Source organism: Monomorium pharaonis, unplaced genomic scaffold, assembly GCF_013373865.1.
Source record: "Monomorium pharaonis isolate MP-MQ-018 unplaced genomic scaffold, ASM1337386v2 scaffold_185, whole genome shotgun sequence".
Lineage (NCBI taxonomy): Eukaryota > Metazoa > Arthropoda > Insecta > Hymenoptera > Formicidae > Monomorium > Monomorium pharaonis.
In genome coordinates this window covers 6,720-19,493 of record NW_023415456.1, presented here as the reverse complement: position 1 = coordinate 19,493, position 12,774 = coordinate 6,720, and the positions used below count along the sequence as shown (strand labels likewise).

The 12,774-nt window shown below is 36.0% G+C and overlaps 1 protein-coding gene across 3 annotated transcripts; it reads left to right on the top strand.

The window, feature by feature from the left end:
• Positions 1–1,141: 1,141 nt before the first annotated feature.
• LOC118648116 (stAR-related lipid transfer protein 13-like) lies at positions 1,142–12,254 on the top strand. Of its 3 annotated transcripts, XM_036294367.1 has the most exons (8): positions 1,142–3,654; positions 5,326–5,488; positions 6,729–7,230; positions 7,327–7,652; positions 7,739–7,893; positions 8,118–8,402; positions 8,598–8,774; positions 8,999–12,254. In XM_036294367.1, the coding sequence occupies exons 2-8, from the start codon at positions 5,438–5,440 to the stop codon at positions 9,096–9,098; spliced, it is 1,596 nt and encodes a 531-aa protein (XP_036150260.1). In that variant the 5' UTR covers positions 1,142–3,654; positions 5,326–5,437; the 3' UTR covers positions 9,099–12,254. The 3 variants fall into 3 exon arrangements, with proteins under 3 accessions (XP_036150260.1, XP_036150261.1, XP_036150259.1); XM_036294368.1 differs by having other exon boundaries at positions 1,142–5,488; positions 8,121–8,402; XM_036294366.1 differs by having other exon boundaries at positions 1,142–5,488.
• Positions 12,255–12,774: the final 520 nt, after the last annotated feature.

Below are 12,774 nucleotides of genomic sequence, written 5' to 3'. Positions count from 1 at the left end.
AATGCAATCGCGCAATTGCGTAATCGAGTGAAATTATGGAACAGTTAATGATCCACATGCAGAAAATAAGAATAATTATATTGTAGGATACTCGAGTTTTTAGGCGCTCGATGATCCTCGATGTCAGCGTGGAGTTGAGAGCGATGGCCTCCGGAGACGACGTAGTGGCGGGTGATCCTTGGCGTAGCGTGTGTCTTGCAGATGTGCGGGCGCACGTACGAACACGTTTCATTACCTGTTTCCCGAGGTAGAAAATATGTGCGTCAACGCGAAGGTAATATAATTAAATGAAATCGGCAATTTACAAATTTTACAACGTAAAGCTCTGATCGAGCGAGTAGCTACGAAGCTACCTCGAGATTCTGATCGCGATATTAACTTCGCAGCGGTATTAACTTGAGAATATACTTGATATAATCTTTGATCGTAAATTCACACCTCACGGGAAGAAACATACATCACGTGTCAGGCTTATGAAACTACAATTAGGAACAACTTTGTGTTTGGACGAAACATCTAACTTAACTGTTGTTGAGATTTAGACTAGTGACTGTGAACGTTGAAATCACGCACTATATGCGTGCGAGCGGCGCGCTATTTTCCGGCAGGGTGGGAGAATTTCGCAAGCAGGGAGTTTGCCTGTCCCTGAGGTAGTATGTATCGAACGTTTTTGAAGAAACAACGTTAATATATCTGAGCCGCTACCGAGCAATTAAATGATAAGTTAAAGTTATGTGACGCGAAAGACCCAAGATTGATAAGTTATTAACCGTGGTAGTATAATAAAGAAATTTTGTGTAATTTGACCAGTCGCCATTCGTGCGGCAGGCCAATTCGCTGCGCTCTAAATAGATGTACAACTTGACAAACCAGCACAAATATACGCAAAGAATTAAAGTCTACAACTGTATTACAGCCTTACTGAAAATAGAAAACGCAGAGGGAAACCAACTTCATACGCTTAAAATATGCAATTAATTTAAAACTTATAAATGCTTGAAACAGCCTTTAGCTTACACATTAGTGAGTATTATAAACATAATAGGAATATAAAAAGAGAGTTTTGTTCCCGGAGCTCCGGGGGAGGGGGGGGGGGGGCGAGTGTGCGGGATGGGTCTTGTTAGCGCGGGATATGACGTCACGCCGGCGGGGGTAGGTGCATGGTGACGATTTCATCGGAGAAGGGTGGGCGAGCGACGTTTAGACACTTATGAGGTGTTATAAACAAGGGTAGCATGCGCTCGTGAGAAAATATCGGTGGCGCATAATAATTTGGACGATTCTTATTGTTTATGTCGTTTACGTCTTCTTTTTCTCTCGCCTTCTTATTCGGTACTATCTGGATTAAAAGTAAATCTGATAACATTGCAACGCATAATTGAACATATTGCGATATGTTTTACTATTCCATATCGCTTTCTTTCGCTTTATCCCTCACTTGCTTGCGATATTTTTTATTTAGAAAAAAAAGTATATGAAATAAAAGAATACGAAATATGGAATTTACTAAACTCTTTTTATTGTCGGATTTTCATGATTTAGCGTCGACACATCGGCTCTTGAAATTTTTTTAAGTAAACGCTTTATTTTTTAGTCTAGCGCCGGTATTTCGGCCGCTCTTACATATAAAGAATGTGCTTAGTGTAAAAATGAATGCACCATTGTTATCGTCAGACCTGGCTCGAAACTGCCTTCACATGTTACTGACCCACTCAACAATAATTACTATTGGATCAACGGTTGACCACATATCGTTTCAAAGGATTTTTAATCGCTATAAAAAAAGGTTTTTGCGTTTTTTTACGTTTAGATAAATCCTACGCTTCCCAGCTCATGGCCTGTCGATTTTTTTTAGTAGTTTGCTAAGACGTACACTTGTATCCAGCAGAAGGCGTGAGTGGTGAAATATTAAATATTATTTTATTTTTTTCCGTGAATTTATGCGGGCGAGGTATCGGTGCGTCTCGATCATACCGCGCCAGCGAAAATATAGATATTCCCTCATCGACGCCGAGAAATATAATACTAAGAGAGCCTAATATTATTGCGCGGGCCTGTAGGCCAACAGGTAATTTAGTAATAGCGATTGCTAGTTAATATATAAATACCTGTAACAAATTTTTAAAAATAATTATAGTTTTCTTTAGCCCCGGTTCCCACAGTCAGATATTCGCATTTGCGGATTTATAAATATTGAAGATACGATGTGAACGCGGTTGCTCCGCAAAGTCGATCGATATCACAACGATGACTTGCTTGATGATCGCAGTCCATTGGCAAGTACGGGACCGCGGGCGTTCTTGATCTGAGGCGGCTTTTTGACATGCCACCCTTATTCGGAGATGATTATGAAGATTGTTGGCCTTAACGAAAAATGTTTATATCAATTTATAAATATTTATAATCAATTTATATCATATTTATAAAAATATAAAAAATGTAGTAAAAGAAATATATACATATTTGCAAAAATTATTCTTAATTATTCTATGCCTTTACTCACACTCAACGTAACAACGCCCGTACCATCCATCGCTCTCATCCCTCCCGTAGGCTCTCACTCGCATTCGTCGTTCCTACTCATCGCACTCTCTCACTCGCACACATTGTTCTTACCCATCGCATGCTCTCGCTCCCACACATCGCGTACATATTCTCATGCGCTTTCGCTCCTACTCGTACGCCGCCATCTTTACACGTTCTCAGTCTCACTCATGCATAACACAGATAAACGTGTAAACTTAAAATTACACAGAAAAAACATGTTACATTAACACACTTGGATTTGCAATATAGTGCGACTACCAGACGGAACGCGATGGTGCCCCATGTATTAGCAAAGGATTGTCACATAATGTTTTTACAGATTTGCGGCTAGGTTATACATATATGATTACGGGTTCACTCGTTTTAATTGAGTGAGAAATTTTACTTTAAAAAGTTTATAGTATACGTAAAATTATATATAATTTTATATATAACGTTGTATGTTATATAATTTTATACACACGTATTATATGTTCGACTCGTCCCCTCCACTGGGACCGGCTGTCTTACAGTTTTCAAACTTCTACTACATAGGGTGCGTTCAAGAAGACGCTGTTAGCGCTACCAGCATCAGTCTATCTTTATTACTTATTAAAGGTAGAACAAGGATAGCCGTCGCTACAGAGGGGCTGAAGAATTAAATGTAAGGGCCAATCGCGAAAGAATTAGTGAGTGCTCAGTGTACGATTGGTTCTTGTTCTTGGTTCTTCGTCCCCTCCACAACTGTGTCTCTGTGACGGAAGCCTTCGAATCGCTACCTCGGATACGACTCCTTCTCTCGTTTTCTTACCACCTCTTCCTCCCCTCCGCCACTATACGCTTCTTCCCTCTCTCAACCGCTCATTTCTCTTCTAATATAATCGTTGCACGCCGCTAGATGATCCGCAGATCCTTCAGGTCGCTACCTAGCTCTGGATGTTCTTCGTTTGGACGTTGAGTGCGAAGCGAACTTTGTATATTAAGTGATTCCGTGAGTGAATTCTGAACTGAGAACTGTTGCAAGTTCATCGAATTCGTCCCTGCTCAAGGAAACATCAGCCGAGGACTGCACAGCCTCCACCTCAAAGCAGAATCAGGACGAAATTCAAAGAACCGATACTGACCTAGGTAAATTTGCCTCCATCAATCGTTTTCAATGTCTAACAAGTAACTTAGATTTACACGGAGAGAATATTCTACTACTTTTTAGAGAAGAGAACTTTATTAATTTTTTAGTATGCTAAATAAATTTAGTGTGGTAAAAAAACCTAGGAAACATTTATACATACATTCAACCGATTTCTAGAAATAACCATACCAAAAATCAGTAATGTCTTTTTCTTCTGTCGCGTTGCCATTTCGCTTATTCCTCTTTTGTTTCTTTTCTAAATCTAAATAGTATTACTCAAAAATCATAAATTAATAAAACCATGATTTTAATAAAACTATATTTAAAACATTTATTTAACTATATAGAAACATTTTTAAACATATACATACTTCTTATATCCATGTTTTTTGAATAAAATAACGATTATTTACATTAATTGGCATGGTAACAGATTAAGTTTTAAAGTTTGCGGTATTGTTGGTTTATATCTCAATTGTCAATTGAAATTTTTGATATAAATTTAATCTAAAATTAGAAAAAGATGTATTATTTAATATTTTTGTCAAATATATTTTCTAAAACACGACAAAATTGGAATATTAGTTACTAAAAGTTGGTAGTTCAGATTCTCCAGTGAAACTGGACAGACAAAAGACTTTTTTTCCTCTGGTTTTATACCTAAGACCCGACGCTTCTCCAATATTCTTTTGTTTCTTTGTGCAAGCAGTGAAATTGCTTGCCCCGGAGAAGGTTGTCGAATTTTTCGTTAATATTTTTCGGCTAACCGCCTTAAGCGTCTCTTACCCTTTCCAGTACGTCCACTACCTGATCATACAGGTAGTACTTTTCGTCGGTTAACGCATGTTTCTCCGAGTCGGAGTTACCGCCTGAGCTTAGTAAAAAGAAAATTTATTGCACCTATTCATTACTTATTTTATTTCCTTTATTTTTTTTTCTTCTTCTTGGGGATTAAATAATATTGTATAAAAAAATATTTCTGTGTAATCTTACAAAATACTCGCTCAATTTTATATAAATTAATTATTTTGGTCAAATTTACAAATATAGAAAATTAATTATTGAGAAACGTTTCAAATATTATAAAATGCAATTGGATCATAAGATGAAATAAAACATGTGTTTTAATTTTCTTATTCGTATTTAAGCCTTATATGATAAAAGTATGAGGAAAATAAAGCTAGATTATACACAAAGAAAATTTTATTATAAAAGTTACCATGGTAAATAATAAAAACGGACCAAGCAAGTAATTATGAAAATTTTTACTATTTTTTTCATTAATTCATCATAGTATTTACAATATATATGGTAATTTAGCTACATCGTACTATTAAATTTTTTCTGTGAAACGGTACAAACAATACGTCATAAATCTTCGGATATAATATATATATATTTTGCTTTCATAAATAAATTTTTTTCTAACAAATAAATATCGAAGAAAACGTTATAAGATATTTGGTTCTCAATACTTTGACTTTTTTCTCTCAGTGTGCAACAAATACGATTGATACGACGGATATTTCTGACACTATCAAATATCGCTGCGCTGTACTTTTTCGTTTACGTAAATACGCGTGTAAGCGCAATACATTATCTTATAGCACGCAATAATCGGCTAAGTGCAAAATGAAAATTGACGATTTTTCATTGTGCTTCTGTTTCAGACTATTGATTGACGTTTCCGGGCGTAGCCATCCTTTTTCGAGGGCGACTCGCAGCAGCTAGAGCCTTTGCCAGCATCCGCACGTTTTTAATTTAATAAATAATTGCGCCAATATGAAACTCGACGCTTATCACACGCATTACAGTACGAGTCACAGCAAAAGCGTGAGTACAAAATCAGATTACCCGATACTAGCACGTACGGAGGGAGCGTTGCGCGGGTACACAAAGATGCATTTCAATGAGAATTCACAATTAATCTCGTTAGAATTATAACTCCAATTTTATTGACTATTGACTTTCGCATTTTACGTAACTCTCGTTCCAAAGAGAGATTTGCACAAATAACTTCCGCCGCTTTTACGCTATTTTTGTATTCTTATTCATCTGCAAACGTATTTTTCTTTCCCTCGCAATTTCTATCTTTGAATTCTCGTTACGTATAACGATTGTTACATATGAAATTACATATCTCATCATTTGCGTCAAATTAATCAATTTTTCTTTCGCTTTGTTGATACGCGTTAATACGTGATAACGACGACGTTCGTCAGAAAATCGTCGATTCTTTCGCGCGAAAACTGCTTAATCTTTGTTACGCCAGCTGATGACCTCACGATTGTCGGGGCGGTAATTTTTTTTTTTCTTTACCGCCGAAGGCAGCAGGAAACTCTGCTTAACCATGCGACCTTAAGACCCCCATCGCCGATTACGCGAGCGGTAAAACTGCATGGAACACTTTCTACAATTAATTATAGTGTTCGGAGCGCGATCCGTCTGTTGCCTGACGCCGCCGGTTCTTAATTTCGTCGCTACGGATTAATTATGAAGCACGTTCGTTAAATACAATTCGACGAGTATCATTTATTTCTGGCGTTGCGCTTCTCCGCCCGTATGTATGGACGTTACGTCGGATAATGTGAGTCGCGCATTCTTTCGGGCCACTTGTAGTTCTCTTGTAATCCCGCAAAAGGAACGTCCGGGCTTTTATGGATTACATACTCCGGCTGGCTAGTTTATTACTTACTTTGTGCCTTCCCGAATCGCACCTTGCACGCGGACAGGATTATCTTTCGTGCGAAATAAATGGGCTTCAATAATTTAATCAAATCTGGTACTTTAACAATGACTAAAATTAATCATCAATTTGTCTTATAATTTATTAATATGTATGCTTTTTTGTAACGAAAATTTTACGAGTCCAAATAATTATTATCATTTTTGTTTTTTCTTTCTGCTTAATCATGTTTATTTATTTGTAACTATTTATTGTAAAACGTTGCATTATAATGCGACTTAATAGAAATATTATGTTTATATTATATATTATAATTAGTACATTATTAGTAGTTATATTTAAAAATTTGCTTTATATTAAATCTATGTGCTATCGTTTGTTACACAGAGTGGCGGTGGTGACGAATTGTGTCCTAGAGCGATGGCTTCCGTGTCGTGCGGACAACTTTTGGTGCTGAGGAAGCTGGCACTGATGAAACTGACGGCGTGCATGGAACGACATTGTCCAACTCATCGCACTGGCTGGAACTGGCAACTTCCGAAGTTTAGGAGGAAAATTAAGTCGCCCGATTACAACGACAAGGCAGTTTTCGGAGTGCCGCTTTTATTATCTCTGCAGAGAACTGGTCAAGCATTACCAAGCTGCATTCAGATCGCCCTAAGATGGCTGAGAGCTAACGCTATAGATCAAGTGGGCATTTTTAGAAAGAGCGGCGTCAAATCTAGGACACAAAATTTGAAAGTCATGATGGAGACCGAGGGGGATAATGTTAATTTTGACGGGCAGCAGGCATTCGACGTCGCCGATCTTCTGAAACAATATTTCAGGGAGCTGCCGGAGGCTTTGTTAACAAACAAGCTCTCAGAGATATTTATCGCCATTTTCCAACGTAAGTTTTTACAATTTCTGCTAGCTTTTTTTCTAATTTCTAAGCAACGCGGAAAATAAAGTGTATGATTTTACGATAAATCGGTTTTTCTCACAGATGTCCCGGTGGAGTTACGACCTGATGCCGTGCAGTGCGTCTTATTGCTGCTTCCGGACGAGAATCGTGAAGCATTGGAGATCCTGCTTGACTTTCTCAATCACGTTGCCAGCAACTCGCCCTCCAATCAGATGACAGCCTCGAATCTGGCTGTGTGTCTGGCTCCGAACCTGTTTCATTTTAAACACAGCACGGATGTGACGAACAGCGTGTCGCCACGTAGGCGAAAGACCATGGGCATTCCCGATCAGCGGGAACTGTCGGAAAACAAAGCAGCTCACGACTGTCTTTTGTTTCTGATCAAGATGCATCGTGAATTATTTATGGTGAGTGCCGAAGCGTTGTCATTCGTCGATCCCAAACACAAACGAGGAAAGAGAACACAGCTCACTGCCTCTTCCGATTCTTTCAGGTCTCGTCGGACATGCTGTCGCTGTGTCACTTCCGCATTAAGTATGTGGAAGAAATTTCGGTCGCGATAGACGAACTCGGCCCGGAAATGAAACAGGATTGGAAGGGTTACCTATACGCCTGCACCATAGAGTTGCTGAAGGAAGTGGGAGAAAAGTGAGTGCATGTCATCCTTATAGTATAATTTATTTGCGAAAGAAATGATAAAATAAGATAAATGTGATAAAAACTATAGAGTCAAGGATACATTTTTTTTAATAGACAAATATAAATAAAGGGAAGGAAAGAATATGTATGTCAAACCTATAAACTATAAACAATTAAATAAATTAACAGAGAACTTACTTGTGTTTAAATGGAAACTTCGCAATTCGTTCTAGCAGAAGTTGCGATTGGGTCACGGTAGACAGTCCTGCCGATAACAGCGTGGAAATGGCGTATAAAAAGGTCGGCGACGGGCACCCGCTTCGTCTCTGGCGAGTGTCGACTGAAGTCGAAGCTCCGCCAAACGAAGTGTTGCATCGTGTTCTAAGAGAAAGGTACACCTGGGACCCGCAACTGTTAACGTACAGACTGGTGACCAAGTTGGACACCAATGCGGAGGTCGTTCAATACTCCACCGGGAACATGAGTCCTTTGCCCGCTCGAGATTATTGTGTAGTAAGGTGAGTTAATAAAATTTGTATCGTTTGTGTGTATTGTAATCAAATCCTTTTTATTTATTTATTATGCATAAACATATTTATATTATTTATAAACATTGTTGTATTATTTTTATAAATACCAAATGTTTTATTTTACGTAAATTTTAATTGTTAGAGATATTCACAGTCTACAACTAATACAATTAATTTTTGTAGATCTTGGCTTAATCTTGCCAAAGGTGCTTGCGTCATTGATGAAACATCCGTGCATCATCCTGACGCTCCTGTCATGCTCGGGGGAACTCGCGGCATCGTTTTGGCCTCGCGTTATCACATCGAACCATGTGACAGCGGCAAATCCCGCATTATGCATTTAACCAGAGTCGATATGAGGTAAGTAATGTCAATCGTTTCTCTTGAATAATGTATTTTATTTACTTTGATTTGATTAACATTTTCTTGAAAATATTTTCTAAAAGCTTATTTAAAGCGAATTATTTATTTTTATTTACTTAAAATTAAATAATATTTATTTTATTATATTTATTTAAAATAAAAATTAAGATAAAATAGACTTGGGAGTAGACTAAAATTTACAAGATAAAAATTATTTTCAGGGGTCGCACACCTGAGTGGTACAGCAGAAGCTACGGGCATATCGCTGCTCTCCATCTGAGCAAAATTTGCAATTCCTTCAAACGTACCACTGATGGGTAAAAGAAAGTAAGGTTTGAGAATCGAGTACCGTGCAACAGCCATCGTTGCACGGATCTGCCTTTCCTTCCTCCTCTTCGTCTCACACTACAAGTAGTACTCGTCGAGCAGCATTATGACCAAAGGATCCTAAAGGACGTACTACAAGTCCACCCTACCATCGACGACGAATAATCGGTCAGTGCAATCAGCAATCAAAACCCACCGATGTCGTCGGTAACTTTATTCAGTAACTGTTTTTAAATTCAACAACCTATTTTATTGTATAATAGTACAATAGTACAATTCTTCTCCGTATGACGTTTGTATACGGTCCAAGAATCTTGCCGTCCGTTTGTCATAAGAGTTTTGAAGATGCGTGATACAAAGAATAAGAATGAACAAGTTGCTCAGCAATTTTAATAATGAAGATGGCTTAGACGCGTCTATCAGTAAATTAACTATTTTGGGATACAAAGGACGACTCGTTATTTTTGCAGTTTTGATGCTGTTTTAATGTTATTTTGAAAATTTATAGATTCTATTGAATCTCGACTTTGCATTTGAACGCGATTCTTGCAATCGCATCTTACTGCAGTTTTTTCTTTCTTTTTTTTTAATATGATGGCATTTTAATGCTAAAAATTGAAAAATGGTCAATAAACACTTTCAGTTGTGAGATAGAAAATGAACGTCATTCGGTGTCTTCGATAACTATATCTATGTGTTTGTGAGAATAACGACTCTCCATGGATTTATTTTGTATTGCTGCAATTTCATATCTTTGATAAAAATAAGAGTAAAAAAAGAATGTAGGAGCACGATCAAATAAGAAGTGATATTAACGATATTTTCTAATAAGAAATGACACTGACGATATTTTTCCGTATCTTAATCACCGATACAACTTTCTGCATATAGTCATTTTGGTTTTTACAAATTATGTAGATTACAAAATATACACATATACACACAGCTGAAATTGTTTAAAAGTTTATTTTTAAAGGCTAAAAATTCATTATTAAACTTTATATCAATCATTTTTCTATAACGGAGACAAGATCTCAAAATAAACAAATAAATCTGTGGGACCAAGTTTTGTCGTGATAAAGCCGCCACAGAATATTCTACAGATACTTAAACTTAATAGAATACAGTCGTGTATTATAGAAGCTGTTGTTGTAAACGAAATTGTATCTAAGTTGACGTCGTTTGTACGTAACTGTTTGTGATGACGATATATATTAATCGATTAACGTTTCCATCAGTCGCCTAAAAATGGGACAAAGCTTAAGATAGGGTGCTGTCTTAAAGTACAAATTTCACGTGAATTTCGTATATTTTTTTTGGACCAAATGCCAATTTTTCTAGTCACATAGCTTTATCACGTTAAAGTAATCGAGGAATTTTCTTCCTCTCCTATAAATGTTGTCATACGTAGACGAGCAAATATGTAAATGTCGCATACGCATGTACATCACGCGTGTCTATTTATAATCGTGTTTGTTACATGTAAAAAAGAAAACTACGCCATTTCAGTGTCGAAGTTACACGATACACTGTTGCGCCGTTTAAGTTGTTGTAAAAAAAAATACATAATGAGAATGCAGTCAACGTAAAAATAACTTGTTATAACTTTAGCTGTTTGAAAAAATTGTGCCGATTATTTCTGTTTTCTTACAGCATTAAATGTGATTTTATTTCGTTTTTTTTATTTATTTATGATCGAAATAAAATAGTAGAAATTTTCTTATTTTTTGTGAAACTAAAAAATTCCGCGTGCAGCGTTATGTAAATAAAGCAATGCAGCTCTAGTAGTTATTATAGGTTTATCGTCGAATCATGATTGCGATTGTTTAAACAATGTGATTTTGAGTAAAGCGTAAATTTCCAAATCTCGTTAATTGTTCCATCGTGCGAGTGCCGAACGACTTCATTCAACGTAAGCAATTGTCATCGTACTCGTGTCTATGTCAAGAGTTAAAATGAAAAAATGTCTGTCGCGAGGAACCATCTCATGGACGTAACAAATATAATTGAAACGTGCAAAAGATAAGAAATGTAAGAAGAAAACAGTAGACTGAAATGGTCAACATACGCATCATTCATTGCCAACGTGAGATGTGTTGTGTCAAACGAGCAAAACTTTATGTCGAAATGAGACGAATCGAAAATAATCATTTGTTACGTCCATGGTTCAGCTTTGTTTGGATCCCAAACAGAAAGATGACCTGCGTAATAAGATGCACCTCATCGAAATGAAATGTACTCTAAGTGTATTTTAATTTAATACTAGTCACTTAATACTAGTCACTTATATTATAGAGAATTATAGATTGTGGCAAATAGATTTCCATTATACAACGTAGCGCCGAGAATATGTAAAATATTATTAATTACTATTATATATATTATATATCGACGTTGAGCAATTATACAAATATATCATATTTTTGTGTAAAAAAAAACGCCAGTAGAAACGCGACGACCGAAATGGAGAAATGCATTGTCAGCGTTTGTTCATATTTGTAACGATATATGAACGTCTTTAATTCTTGTAATCCGTTCCATTAGAATGTAAATATGTATATTAAATAATAATAAGCAATACACAAAGTTATATATTTATTAAGCAACTTCCTATTCTAATGATCCGCCTTCATTACTTCTCTTTATTACAGGTTGTGTGAGTATTCTCATTTTCTTAGTGTTTCTCAGCGGTTTATCAATCACTCGAATCACTTTTATTCAAATTTCTTTCACATTGATAACCAGTTGCATTCGCATTGTTTAATCAATAATTCGTGTTACCATGGACGATTCGTTCTGACGTTCAGGCTTCAGGCCTGCTTTTATTAGATGAATATACGTTGGATGTTTAGTTCATCGTGGTTCCTTGTGACAATTTGTACTTGCACGAGAAGCATTTATTTCGACGTTCAAATTAAATAAATAACCATATTCATTGTCTCAATAAAAAATCTCAAGTTGACAAATATATTAAATTGCAAGGGTAAATATTCTAATTACATTATCTTAATCGATATCATCTTTTCCCAATCATCTTTTACCAATAATTTTCTGGCTAATTAATTTTTTATTTGCATTTACAGAATTAAAAATCCTTCTCCAGGATTAAAGTATAGACAATAACAAAGACGGGTCGTAACAATTTTGTAGGAAAAACGACAACAAATTTTAATATTGTCTGCTTCTAGCGTCGACTTGTAACAAAATGTGCCTGATGTAAAAATTTTAGACCTTGAACGCATAAATCAATTAAGTTTTAAAGTTAAAATTTAAAAAAATTAAAGATAAAAAATTAAATTAATTATAATACACATAGGATTATGAGTTTACGCATAAAATATGAATAATCTAAATTACGTGTATAAATTCAAATGTATATATGCATAAAATTTTCTATAGCAGAGAATGGAAGTATTAACAACTAGAAAAAAATTAAAAGTTAATAACTGTTAATTTCAATTTTTAGAAACTTAGATAAATTTTCATAAAAATTATATATTAATTTAATTATATATTAATTTAATTGTATGATATTCACGATTTATTTATTTTTTTTTATTTTTGATTTAATTGTGTGTGGTGTGTGTGTGTGTGTGTGTGTGTGTGTGTGTGTGTGTGTGTGTGTGTGTGTGTGTGTGTGTGTGTGTGTGTGTGCGCGCGCGCGCGCGCG

Excerpts from the sequence above, each read along its gene's own strand:
- LOC118648116 (XM_036294367.1), top strand. The coding sequence starts at position 5,438 with ATGAAACTCGACGCTTATCACACGCATTACAGTACGAGTCACAGCAAA. Across the intron at positions 8,403-8,597 it reads CGAGATTATTGTGTAGTAAG|ATCTTGGCTTAATCTTGCCA; the intron begins GTGAGTTAATAA and ends TAATTTTTGTAG. Across the intron at positions 8,775-8,998 it reads TTAACCAGAGTCGATATGAG|GGGTCGCACACCTGAGTGGT; the intron begins GTAAGTAATGTC and ends AATTATTTTCAG.